This window comes from Stigmatopora argus, chromosome 2, assembly GCF_051989625.1.
Source record: "Stigmatopora argus isolate UIUO_Sarg chromosome 2, RoL_Sarg_1.0, whole genome shotgun sequence".
Taxonomy (NCBI): domain Eukaryota; kingdom Metazoa; phylum Chordata; class Actinopteri; order Syngnathiformes; family Syngnathidae; genus Stigmatopora; species Stigmatopora argus.
The window spans coordinates 8,767,381-8,779,186 of NC_135388.1; the positions used below are offsets into that span (position 1 = coordinate 8,767,381).

At 39.8% G+C, this 11,806-nt stretch overlaps 2 protein-coding genes across 8 annotated transcripts in view; one reads left to right on the forward strand and one right to left on the reverse strand.

The window, feature by feature from the left end:
• Positions 1–11,806, forward strand: part of cgref1 (cell growth regulator with EF-hand domain 1) — a 24,416-nt gene continuing 12,610 nt past the window's right edge. For 2 of the 6 annotated variants that reach the window (XM_077623754.1, XM_077623795.1), the window contains exons 1-6: positions 676–919; positions 1,463–1,515; positions 5,254–5,474; positions 7,543–7,663; positions 7,759–7,837; positions 10,451–10,585. The gene's annotated coding sequence lies outside the window, so the exon portion shown is untranslated. Of the gene's footprint in view, positions 125–675; positions 920–1,462; positions 1,516–5,016; positions 5,148–5,253; positions 5,475–7,542; positions 7,673–7,758; positions 7,838–10,450; positions 10,586–11,806 lie in introns of those variants that run through there. The other 4 variants (XM_077623786.1, XM_077623768.1, XM_077623778.1 and 1 more) reach the window with 4 other exon arrangements.
• The window catches only part of LOC144091431 (potassium channel subfamily K member 2-like), a 9,906-nt gene continuing 535 nt past the window's right edge, over positions 2,436–11,806 (reverse strand). The window contains exons 2-10 of one of the 2 annotated variants that reach the window (XM_077623741.1): positions 10,635–10,741; positions 10,441–10,553; positions 8,707–8,797; positions 7,525–7,642; positions 6,719–6,879; positions 5,267–5,453; positions 5,044–5,183; positions 3,637–3,864; positions 2,436–3,508 (exon numbers count right to left, since the gene is read on the reverse strand). In XM_077623741.1, the coding sequence (XP_077479867.1) occupies positions 3,482–3,508; positions 3,637–3,864; positions 5,044–5,183; positions 5,267–5,453; positions 6,719–6,879; positions 7,525–7,642; positions 8,707–8,797; positions 10,441–10,553; positions 10,635–10,741 (1,172 nt within the window). In that variant the 3' untranslated portion in view covers positions 2,436–3,481. Of the gene's footprint in view, positions 3,865–5,043; positions 5,184–5,266; positions 5,454–6,718; positions 6,880–7,524; positions 7,643–8,706; positions 8,798–10,440; positions 10,554–10,634; positions 10,742–11,806 lie in introns of both variants that reach the window. The other variant, XM_077623732.1, reaches the window with a different exon arrangement.

The following is an 11,806-nucleotide window of genomic DNA, read 5'->3' on the forward strand; positions in this document are numbered from 1 at the left end:
AGCCGGATGAGCCTATCCCAAACACCTCGGACGGAAGCCGCGGCGCCAGAACCAACTGTGGCCCGTCCAACGGGAAAAGCCCAGCCTTGTTATGACTGGCGCCAACCGCCGAACGTGTGTTTATGTACGTATGTGTGTGTGTGTGTGTGTGTGTTTGCGGGCAGTGACCCACTGTCCGACCCCTGAGTGCTATGCATGATTTGAGCCATTCTCTGGCCGCCAACGCTATGCAAGCAAGGGCCAGTTTCAGGAAGTGACACCCGGTCATAGAGAACACTTGATCTCCGGCTAAAACGTTTGATTCACCTTAAAACAACAACCTCACGGCGGCCATTGTGGGGCATACGAGCGTGACCCCTACATCGTCGTTTAATTTAACTCAGCGGCCGTCTTTGGCCCCAGTGGACGTCCAATTAGATGTCTGCGCGTCGATCGGTTTCCTGAAAAGTGTCGATTGAGTGGAAAATGGATTGGACGTCTATTGACGTCAATGGCAGACAATTGTTTATGAAATGACATGAACGCGATATGAAGGTTGTTTATATGTTTAATGAGTGGGAATACGCCATAGGTGATGTTTGGTCGATGTAAAAAAACGTTCCTTTAAAAAAAAAGTTCTCTCTCACTGTCAATAAGTTAATTAAGTTAAGCAGCAGGTGTGCCCGCGCGGCTTGATGACGCAACTTCCATCTGCTGAAAGAGCGTTTTTTTGCTCGTATGAATGAAGAAATATTTAGTAATTTCATGACAAATAACTACATTTATGTCTCGTAAACGAAGCTTTCTCTGTGTTAATTTACGAGTTGGAACTTTGACGCTAAGACGGGGTCGAAAAATCCACAAAAACGACCACGATGTCGGATTTCGGTCCTTCAATGGAGGTCAAATCAGCAAGAGAATTTGGTGAAAGAATGACTTTGTGAGTAGGCGATCGCCACAAATATTCAATTGCATCTTTTAAAAAAGATATATTTATTTGTTTTGTTATTGTTCCGTCAAGCTTGCCCAACATTTGACAACATCTCTCGATTTTCTGAGGTCTTGCATAGCGTGAATACAAATAGTCGTTAATATTATTACTAATTCAAATTGACAGGGGAAGGCAAACAATTACACACGCAGCGATTGAGCCATTCTTCCTGACCGACTGGAGCTTTTTATTCCTCCAGGAAAGTTCCAGGAAAAAGCTGACTCTGCATTTAGCCCACCCAGACGTCATAACAAGAAGCTCGGTTAAAGTTTTACATCATCTTGTTTGTTTTTTAGTATTTTTTTGTGCTTGCAAACAAACTAATGATCCGCTTGAGAGGAAGGATGTCCACTTGATTTGTGAGGCTAGTGTTGGACGGACACAAAACAAAAAACAACAAAAACTAATAAATATATAAACAGAATTTTCTATAATGCTTTTTGTGTTTGTGGATATTTCTTTTTTAATTGTTGAAATCTTTTTGTCTTACAGTGAATGAACCCACTTCAGCATAACCGAGAGCATTTCACCGGACCGTAAAGGAGGTCAGAGTTTAATTTAGTTTATTTTACACTCATGTAGCGTACAAACACATATTTGCACTCTAAAAGACATTCATCTGGTTTTCATCAGGAGTAGAAATACACTACAAAACAAAAGATCACATGCAGTGTAGAAAAATACACAAAATTCATTCAATGTTCGTAAAAAGCGTATTGGGCACGTGTGGCAGAAAAATATGGATTTGAAGCATTGGTTTCAATTTTGCACTGCAACTGAAGCAGGATAGCCATATTCATAAATCAAGAGCAATGCAACGTGTTAGTAAGACAATCATATATCCCGGTCTGGGTTATTATTATATAAATGGTATTTTATGAAAACCCTAAAACAATCTTTAGCATTCATGCAACTTTAACATTCGAATATGAAGACATATATTAGCTTTAACTTTTGGTCATGTGCGCAAGTGTGGGTGTGTACATTTTTGCACCATAGCACCATCATAACTCAGCATGTACAAAAGAGTATTGGGTGACAATCACATGTACACGGTTATGTGTACATATGCGGTGTAGTTATGTAAATAAAACGCGCAAGTACAGATTTACATCTTAAATAAAAATCACGGCTAAATAAAATAGACCTAGGTGAGATAAATTGTTATTCTAATAAGGTTCCAATTTCCCCCCCGACTTTTTACATTTTAAGTTCTGCTGTAATACTCTTTGGTACAGTGATAAACAAAATTAACATTTATAATATTTTTTGTTAAACTGTATGAAGGCGTACGTGTGTTAGTAAAATGACTTTGTCGAGTAGCATTGCACAATGAAAATCATGAAATCAACTGTAAATCAGAGCTTTAATAATAATAATAAAGGGATGGACTACACAGCCTCCGCAACGGGATTAGGTTGTTACGTGCTTATGTTAGAAAAAGTGCATTTTTGACTGCAGGAGGAGGAGGAGGAGGAGTTAACCTCCTTTTTATTTGCGAGTGTTTGCACTCACAAACTTGAGCGCAAAACCGGGTCAGGACGGGGAAGTCCACATGGGGACAAACCTTAAACTTGTTCATATTTGCTGGTTGCAGTCCATTTTGATTGGGAGGCCCTTTACCACCCCAAACCCAAACCTAAACCCAACTGAGAATAGTCTGAAAAACTAAATGTAAAACAAGAGTTAGATGTTAATCTCAAATCAAAAGTTTTTTTTTTCTCTGTATGGAGTTGGAAACATTTTTTCCCTCCCCATTCACTGTTATGAACATTCCAAAAGATGTGAAGTGGCTCAAAAGGGCAATAAAAGCATCATTTTGTGGTTCAACTTCGGAGGCTTGTGCTTGACATTTCGGTGAAATGAATCATTTTAAGGCACTGCGACCCTTGACTTAAACTCCCCCTTTTGCCTCGTACATGTGGCGCCGTCCGTCCCTCTTTCTCCTCACCTGAGAGTTCAGATGAATATTAGTCATGGGTTTGAGAACGGCAACAAAATCCTAAGGAGCATTAACATTGTCGTTCCGTACTGTAGACCGCATTCAAAGCTCCATCTTTAAAATTGACGATGGCGGCCTACAGCTGTTAGTGACGAACTGACGCCAAACAAAACTATCAAAAATACTTTTGTGTTATTGCATTGTCCCAAAATATTTGAAGCCCCTCTATTTTCTTTATACAAACTATCAACAGCAGTTGTTTAGACGGAAAGCGGTGGTTCTCAAACTGCGGTACCTGGACCTCTAGTGGCCCGCGGGTTGTCGCTCGGAGGCCCACGGGATTTTTTTTCTTCTTCTTTATATGTACGTCATATCGATTTTATAGGGGCAACTTTATGTCCTCTGGCACTTAGGGGTCAACTACATGAGGTAATCATGTTAAACTGGCTACAAGATTATAAAGAAGGTCCAAAAGTTTGAGAACTAAAGCTTACATTTGAAGGAATTGTCCCCAGAAAGCTGCAATTCTGTAGAGCGGATGTCATTATCCACCATTTTAAGGAACTCGGTCATATTTTCCAGCGGGACACCCACGTCTGCAAAGTGGTTATTTTTTTCATTTAATGTGTTCAAGAGCGGCCATGTCGCCTCGTTCAAGGTCCAAACCGTTCATGAACAAGCCGCAGTTTCGCGTCATCTGCGATGTCAATCCTGGTAGCCCCACCTCTTTTTCGCCCTTTTCCCTCTCGCCGTGATTGGCCGTCAAGGCCCTCCGGGGCGGCGCGAATTCCGGGGTAGGGCTGAATCCCAGTTCGGAGGAGAGTTTGCGTTTAATGGAAGCGGCTCGCTGGAATTTGTCGTAGATTTCCACGCTGACTCGTCGGCGGGTTTCCTTTAACTCTGCCGAAACGCTGGCCGTCCACTCGGCCGCGTGGGCCCGGATCTCCCCCACCTGCGGAGAGGATACGTTAGCTCGAGTCAGAGGTTTAAAACGCAGCGTGATGTGTTTTGGCAATTTAATTTTTTCACCCGGAAGATTTTCTTTGGACTATAATGGAAGAACATACAGTAATCCCTCAAATTTTGCGGATAATTTAGACCAGACGTGGCCGCGATAATCGAAAAACCGCAAAGTAGGATCACTGCTATTATTAGTACATTGATTTTTAATGACTAAATACTTGCTTGTTAAAAGGTTAGGCTGTTTTAAAGGACATGGTGCAGCACGAATATAACTGTTAATAAAAACTGTTTATGCTGGTGCTTTTTTTCCATGTCTCTCTGGAGAAACTCACAATAACAACCTACAAGTGTCTTTAGGTTGCGTAAAGTCTATTTTCTATTGGATCACAGAACAGTTGCATCATTGAAACCAAGTTAAGAGGCTGATAAATGTCTAGCGTGGTCACAAGGCGCCGCACTTGGACATGACCAAGACCTCCTTTGCTTTGCTGCATATTGTATTACATAATGTTTCAAACTCTGAGCCGGCCCACAACGGCATTTTATGTGGCCAGCTAAAGTCAAACACGTGCTTTGCGCTGAAATGAAAATTTCTTCTGTCCTCAGTGAAAGTGAAAATCCAAAATTTTTACCCATTTTAAAATTTGAAATACACATTAAAAAAATGAATATATGGTTTTCAATTCTTTTCACCAAAGGATAAGCGGTAAAGGAAGTTTGAGAAGTGAATTGAAAATAAAAACGGTCAAAAGAAAATATTTACAATTTTTTCCAGTTTTTTTCTCAATTTAAAACAAAAAAATAATGTACTTTTTCAAGAAAAAAAATAAATAAACAAAAGAAATAATACTTGTTTTCCCCCTTTTTTCATTAAAAGGGTAATATTTTGTTTTCCCTTCCTTTTTTATTGAGAAAAACAAATAATAAAATAAATATATGAGAATTTCGTCTATTTTTGATACAACAATGTCTAGTCTAAATGATTATTCACCTGTCAAAATAGATGTTGGTTCATGTGATTAGCCCAGTAGTCGATTAATCATGAATATAATGGCCTTCAGAATGAAACATAAATACAAGGTATTGGATGTTAATCAGCATCTAAGATAGCCAATAAAATAAAAATACATCTTGTATTTAGGTAAAGGTAATAATAACAGCAACAAACCTCTTCTTTGGTCCTCCTGGAGATGACTCTTAACCAATCTCCAATCATGCTGAGGATGGCGGCAAAATAGGCCAGTCCCACCAGAATCCAAAACCACACGACTGGTTTGTAGTAATCCAAGTACTCGATTTCGGCGCCTCCTGAAAGTACAGGTCAAGCAACTTTATTGACACGCCTTCTATTCCCCTCAAAAATATTCCCACATTGCAGGAAATGGTCTCACCGGCCACAAAGTCCCCAAAGCCGATGGTGGTCAAAGTGATGACCACAAAGTAGAGCGACTCCAGAGCGGACCAGCCCTCGATGTGTTGAAAGATGGCCGCCGGGAGCGCCACGAACAGCAGGCAGCCGAAAAGCACGAAGAGCAACGTGGATATGACCCGGATCTTGGTCTGGCTGATGTCCCGGTGCTGCTCGGGAACAAACGTCAGGTCAGTTTGCGTTTGACGTTCTTCATGGATTCTATCAGCCGGACTATTTAGATCATCCGCACTCAGAAATAATTGACTAATTATGGTGATTAAGACCATGAATAAAAATCTTAACACGTGTATATCAAGTATGAATATGGTGGCCTACATTAGCCAAAATTCGATTGACTGGCACGTGTGTCTAAAACGAAACAAAATCAAGCTGAAAATACAGACAAAAGCGACAACGTGACCTCCCGAAGACCCCCAGGGAGCACTCGACCCTCCGAGTTGGCGTCCCCGGCGATCTGGTCTTAAAGCCATTACGCTTTGAGGTGGCATAATAACTTAATAGTAACTTTTGTCTTGGTTGGCAGCCATTGTCATCACCGTGCGCTCCCCCGGGAGCCCTCTAACGTATCCAACAAAACTGAAAGCCGTTTAAGTGATTGATTGGGAGCTATTTCCCGGACTCATCCAAAGTGAAGCTTCGGGATTGCCTAACTTGTCTCAACAATGTCGCACGTGAAATTTGAGGCCCGAGGGTCCCCTTCTAGGTGGTCTGGCCTTTGTTTCCTTGATAATAGAAAATGTTAATGCGTTGTTAGTTCTTAGTGCATGATCGAAGATGGCGGAAATATACCAGTATTTTTTATGTGCACTTTAAAATATATATCATTTAAAATAAATATTTGTGGAATATTACAATATCACATCTATCACTCTTTTACACTTTTAGTTCAGAATTTTACAAATAATTAAAAAATGTAAATGTTTTCTTTAAGTTTTTTAATTTAAAATAACTCAAATAAAAAACAGAAGAGAATAAAAACCAAAGATGATACATCTTTAAAAAAATGATAATACCTTAAAAAAATACTGACTCTTGTTTGTGGTTTTTGAAAATAGAAATCAATTAAAATCTTAAAATAAAATAAAAACATTAAAAATTTAAAAAATAGAGGAAATATCATTTTGCCTTATCTTTTTAAATGATTTTAATCAGTAAAATACCAAATTCTCAAAGGATTATTATTGTTGTTTTTTTTTAAATGATTTGGATATATGTATCCTTAGTTAGCAGACAGCATGGTCTCTGAAGGAAAACTTGTATCCTGTGACACGCTTGGCTTCCATTGGTCACCTCGTAATTAGGAGCTCACGTGACAGGATTTCTGTTCAAATGGCTTTTGCGTAAATGATTAAACACGCCTCATTTAGACCTGCTCGCTCGCTTGCTTGCTTGCGCATTCATCTCCACTCACCACAAACATCTTCTCCACTCTGGCGATAATCTTGCCAAAGATGGTGCCCAGCTGGTCGCCCACGCCCGCCAGCAGGATGCCGAACAAAGGGATGCCCAGCAGTGCGTAGACGATGCAAAAGATTCTCCCACCTTCCGTGTGAGGGGAAATGTTGCCAAAGCCTGCCAGAAAAGGGCCCTCGGTTAAAAGTGGATCGCACGTACGGGATACCGATGTTTAACCCGTCGTAGGGCACGCGTTGAACTCGTTTGCTGCTACTAACGGTGCGAGACGTCCAATCCGTTGGGACTGGAAGGGTTGGCAGTGATTGGATGTTTTCATTGGCACTGAAACGTGAGCATTCACAGCCAATACTCTCAGTTTAAGTCAAGTGGATGATGTCTTTTGTGGAAAAGAAACAAAACACATCCGCTCCATCTAGTTGATGTATAACACGACTCCATTGTACTCATAATCTACTAATTGTATTGTGATTGGCTGCTGAAAGGCAATTCAGAGAGAATAGCGAGGGATGACAAAGCATCAAGGAAGGGAGTAAAAGAATGCCGTATATACGCACACGTGCACAAGAGTGAGCGTCTTGAGAGCGCCAGCGTACACTAGTTGGATTACTTGCAGGAAGCAGATGTCAAATCGATGGCAAAAGAAGCGTCCTCAACGTCTCGTGTCTTAGGGGTTGTTACGTTAGCGCTTATTGGGCCAACGCTTAAACAGCACGGTTCAATACGTGAAAGCTCATGTATAACCCTTAATACACGTGAACCACACAAGGAGAATTGTCTTTTATGTGTCCGCATGGCCCTTACCGATGGTTGTGATGACAGTCCCGGCGAAGAAGAAGGCCGAGCTCAGGTCCCAAAGGCTGCTGGGATTGGCCAGCGTTCCCGCCGGGTTCACTCCCGAACGGATGGCCGACACGACTTGCTGGAGCGAGAAAGATAAGCAGTGAGACTGGTCACTACTTAGCACTTTCTTTAACAATATAAGCCTGTCAGGTGTCATTAGAAATTGACTGTTTTTTATTTTTTTTTGTTCTACAGGTTAAATTCTAACTGCGAAACTGATTGGAATTCCAAAATGGAGGCCGAGCAGCAGCAGAATGGCTTGTCCTCAGCACTTGTAAGTATATACACGCAAACATCTTGCATCATTTATACTCTACCGTATTTTCTGGACTATAAGTTGCACTTTTATTCATAGTTTTGCTGGGCCTGCGTCTTATATGTAAATTTTACATTAACAGGTGCCTATTTATCCTGTTGTTCTACATTTTACTATTTCTACTTTACAATATGTTTGCTCTTGCTTAATGATTTAAAAAAAAATCCCTCCCTAAAAATGAAACTCCAGAGCGACTTATATTTACTCTTTTTTTTTAACTCTTCATTTTGCAGAATTTGGCTGGTGTGACTTATAGTCCGAAAAATAAATATAACATCAGTTAGTATGATATGGTTTACATTTTACACACAAACATTTCACACGAGCTGTTTCCGTTCGTTTTTTTCGCACAATAAATGCGATATTGCAAACATTATTAAGTATAATTATGATTTGAATGCATCAAAATTCTTTTGTGATGTATATATTTTTTATTTGTTGGTCAAATTCCATTACCCGTATTTTATTGCGAAATTTCGGTTTGGTGACGCCACTACAATAAGCTACATTTCACCTAAAGCAATCAAAACTAAAATCACTCTTTTCCTGAAACATTTCAGACATTTGAGCGCAAAGCACTTTTTTTAAACTAAAAGGCATAACTAATATGATTTTTTTTGCATTTATATAGATTTAAGGGAATGATTGCTCAGCCAATCAATATGTTTATCGAGATCGATATATCGCTACAGTCCTAATTTAAACACAGTAAATGGCTGATCTAAGATAGTCCATATTAAGATCACGTAAAGTGCTGTCCAAGGTGCTGAAAATACTGCTTTGGTATTGAGAGGTGGTGTATTTATGCAACGAAGCGGCCGTCTTACCTTAACCAGATCCTCCAGCTGGCTGTGGTTGACGCAGGCGTGATTGGCCATAAAGTCCAGCTTCTGAGTCAAGATGGCCAAGCGCTGAGCACTGACGGAAAATGACGGCCACACATTTTGTCACGACTCTTCCCCTGAACTCATTTGCATAGATGCAATTAGAAGTGTTTGCTTGTGGTTAGCAAATCCCATTATCTCAGCATTTCTTTCGTTTGCTTCATATATCCAACTCATTATGTGAATCGCCACTATAAACTATGTTAAAGGGGCAGGCAACTGTTTTTTTCCTGATGTATAGTGGTGAAAAAATTGAAAAAAAAATCCCAGTATTTCCAAGGAAATGGCCACCCAACATTTGAAAAATGTTACATTTGCAAAAAATGTAACACAAAAAAAGAGAAACTCACGAAAAATAGAAATACACGTAAATATGGTGTAGCTTGACTGTAAATTTATGGTTTTGTTGAGCTTTTGACCGATATGATTGGGTAAAAAAATATAGCACTTTTTTTATAGCATGATCCACACTTAAACCGTGGTTGTGACGTTAAATGTGGTCCGTTTTTCATTCCTAAAATTAGCCCACAGGTAGAAAAACTTTTTTCTCTTTGAAATGAATATAGCGAGCTGATAGGCAGATTTCAAATCGTTACTGGCTCGGTAGTCAGCACGCTCGACTGCCAAAAGCCACAACCTGAATTCGAACTATGGTTTTCAGGGGTAGATTTAGAACACGTGTACTTTTTACAGTTGATTTTTGTGGGAAAAAAGGTTAAAATGTTGTTTTTACAGTCTGTGGTTCATTTGACTGTAAATCTTCTACATTGTAACGCTATACGAGGTGTACTTTTTGCTGCTATTTTTTACCACTACTTTCTGTGTTGACTACAAGGTGATTAAGTCTTCTAGCGACAGAGGTCAGTTAACAGGTTTTAAAAGTTGACTTTTAACCTCTAGAGCAAGTGACTATTGCTGGTCATTAAAAAAAATATATATATATCAGTAAATATTATTGTTGTTAGGTATATATAATTTACATTATTCATCATTGTTGTGTTTTATATATAGTTTCAAACAAGAAATTATTACGATCTAAAGAAATGCTTGGATCATGACATTTAAAATTAAATAGATACAGGAATACTTAGTAGTTACGCCCCCAAATAACAGTTTTCATTGTATTTAACTAATTGCATACAACTGATGGTGATAGATGTCTTATTCATTTTAACTGGGAAGACACACGTTTCAACCCCATTGACATCCGGTGCAGTGAAATGATAGCCATGTCAGGATAAATAAAAAAAATAAAAAAATAATAAAAAATAAAAAATCCTGAATGGAAGTATTATATGGTTGCAAAGAGCAAAAAGTCATGAGAGTAGTTGCTCCCTGAACTTTTAGTTCATGTGATTTGAAACTCAAGCGCAGCACAAAATTCAGGAGAATGCATTCAAAAGAAAGTAATAAAGTAGGAGGGCGTGATCAAAGAATTTACTGGTGTGAAATGGTACAGCGGCGTTCAAGCAATAAGCACTCGTCAGCACAGATCAGCCCTCAAAAGCCTTCCAGAAAGAGTCGAGCGGAAAGGACCAGCTAAATTGGATTCGAGGCCACCAGCTTTACAGCACAATTCCAAATACTTTGTTCAATAAATTCTCCCTCCAGCCAAAGTGCTGCTTCTAGTTTGTCCATGCTGTGACATCACATTGTGTGTGTTTGTGTGTCCTTTACCTCTCGTGAGGTTGTTCCAGAGACCTGAAGACGACCGCTCCCATCACCAAGTAGAGGACCACCAGAAGAAAGATGGCGGTCACCGTCTTCCTTTTCATCACCGTGGCCACCACCTGCAATACTTGAAGCGGTCAGCGGGAGGAAGGTGAGGCGTACGGCCAAGCGCGATGACTATTTTGATCGTGGCGTGTCACCTCGCTCTCCTCTCGCCGAGTCAGCGTGATGGACTTTGTGGAGAAGGAGAGGCGTGGCTTGCTGTTGTGAGTGGCCGTTTTGGGGTCCAGTAAGTCTGGAGCTGCCACTGTCCGAGAGGGTGAGGGAGAAACGGGCCAAAAACACACACACAAACACACAAAAAGAAAAACTAAGATTGCTTCCAATTGTGTTTTGCCACACCGTCTCACCTCCCCCCCCCCCCATGTAGTTGTTAATTTTAGAAGTCTTTATAAATAAATCAAAGACAGCAGCCTTTCAAGTAAACACCCGAACAGAGCACGTGCGCAAGAAACACAACATTCTAGCTTCCCAAATACCTTAACCAACTTTTTAATACAGTTGCGTAGAAGGCCTGAGTGTTCATTAAAATGGAATGTTTTAGTCCTGTATAGCAGTGGTCCCCAAACACTACCTAATACCGCTCCATCAGAGTAAAAAATATTAAATGTTAATGTTTTCAATCTCGCCCTCCTACTTGAAATGAGAGAAGTTGTTATAATAATAATAGTAATAACAAATAATTGCTTTTATACTTGAGACTTGTTTCTTTTTTGCCATCGTGGGTGTCGTTCGTGGACCGACCCCAGCCCCAAATTGCCCGTCCGCGAGAAAATCGAAAGAGAAAAAGGTTGGGGACCGCTGCTGTATAGAAGGGAATATAATTGTTACCGTGGCTCTTAAACCGGGGGGCTTATTTCACTTGTTGGCTGCAAATAACGGGGCTAAAAGTCCGATCCGTTTTGACAGGGAGGCTTGACAGTGACATTTCTCTCGCAACAAACATGAACATTGACAGCCAGTGAAGTAATATGAAATATAGGGGAGGGATTCAACTCTACTCTCGTCCGTTTTGGTTTAATTATGATTTTATTAATTAACATTATCCATACACTAACTTAATGTTAAAAATACAGTAAGTATTCCGTTTTTTTTTTTACAAAAAAGGAGAAATATATGATAAGAATTGAGTCCTACAGCGTCCACAAATGTGAGCATTACATTTTGGGTCATATTGGCCACAATATTAACATTTGTTGTACTAACCACTTGCTAAAAGGCTAAAAGAAAAAAAGAAACATTGATTTGAAGGTACATTAATTCACCATCGGATGATAATGACATTGCACGAGCTTTTCTTTTGAACTTTCCA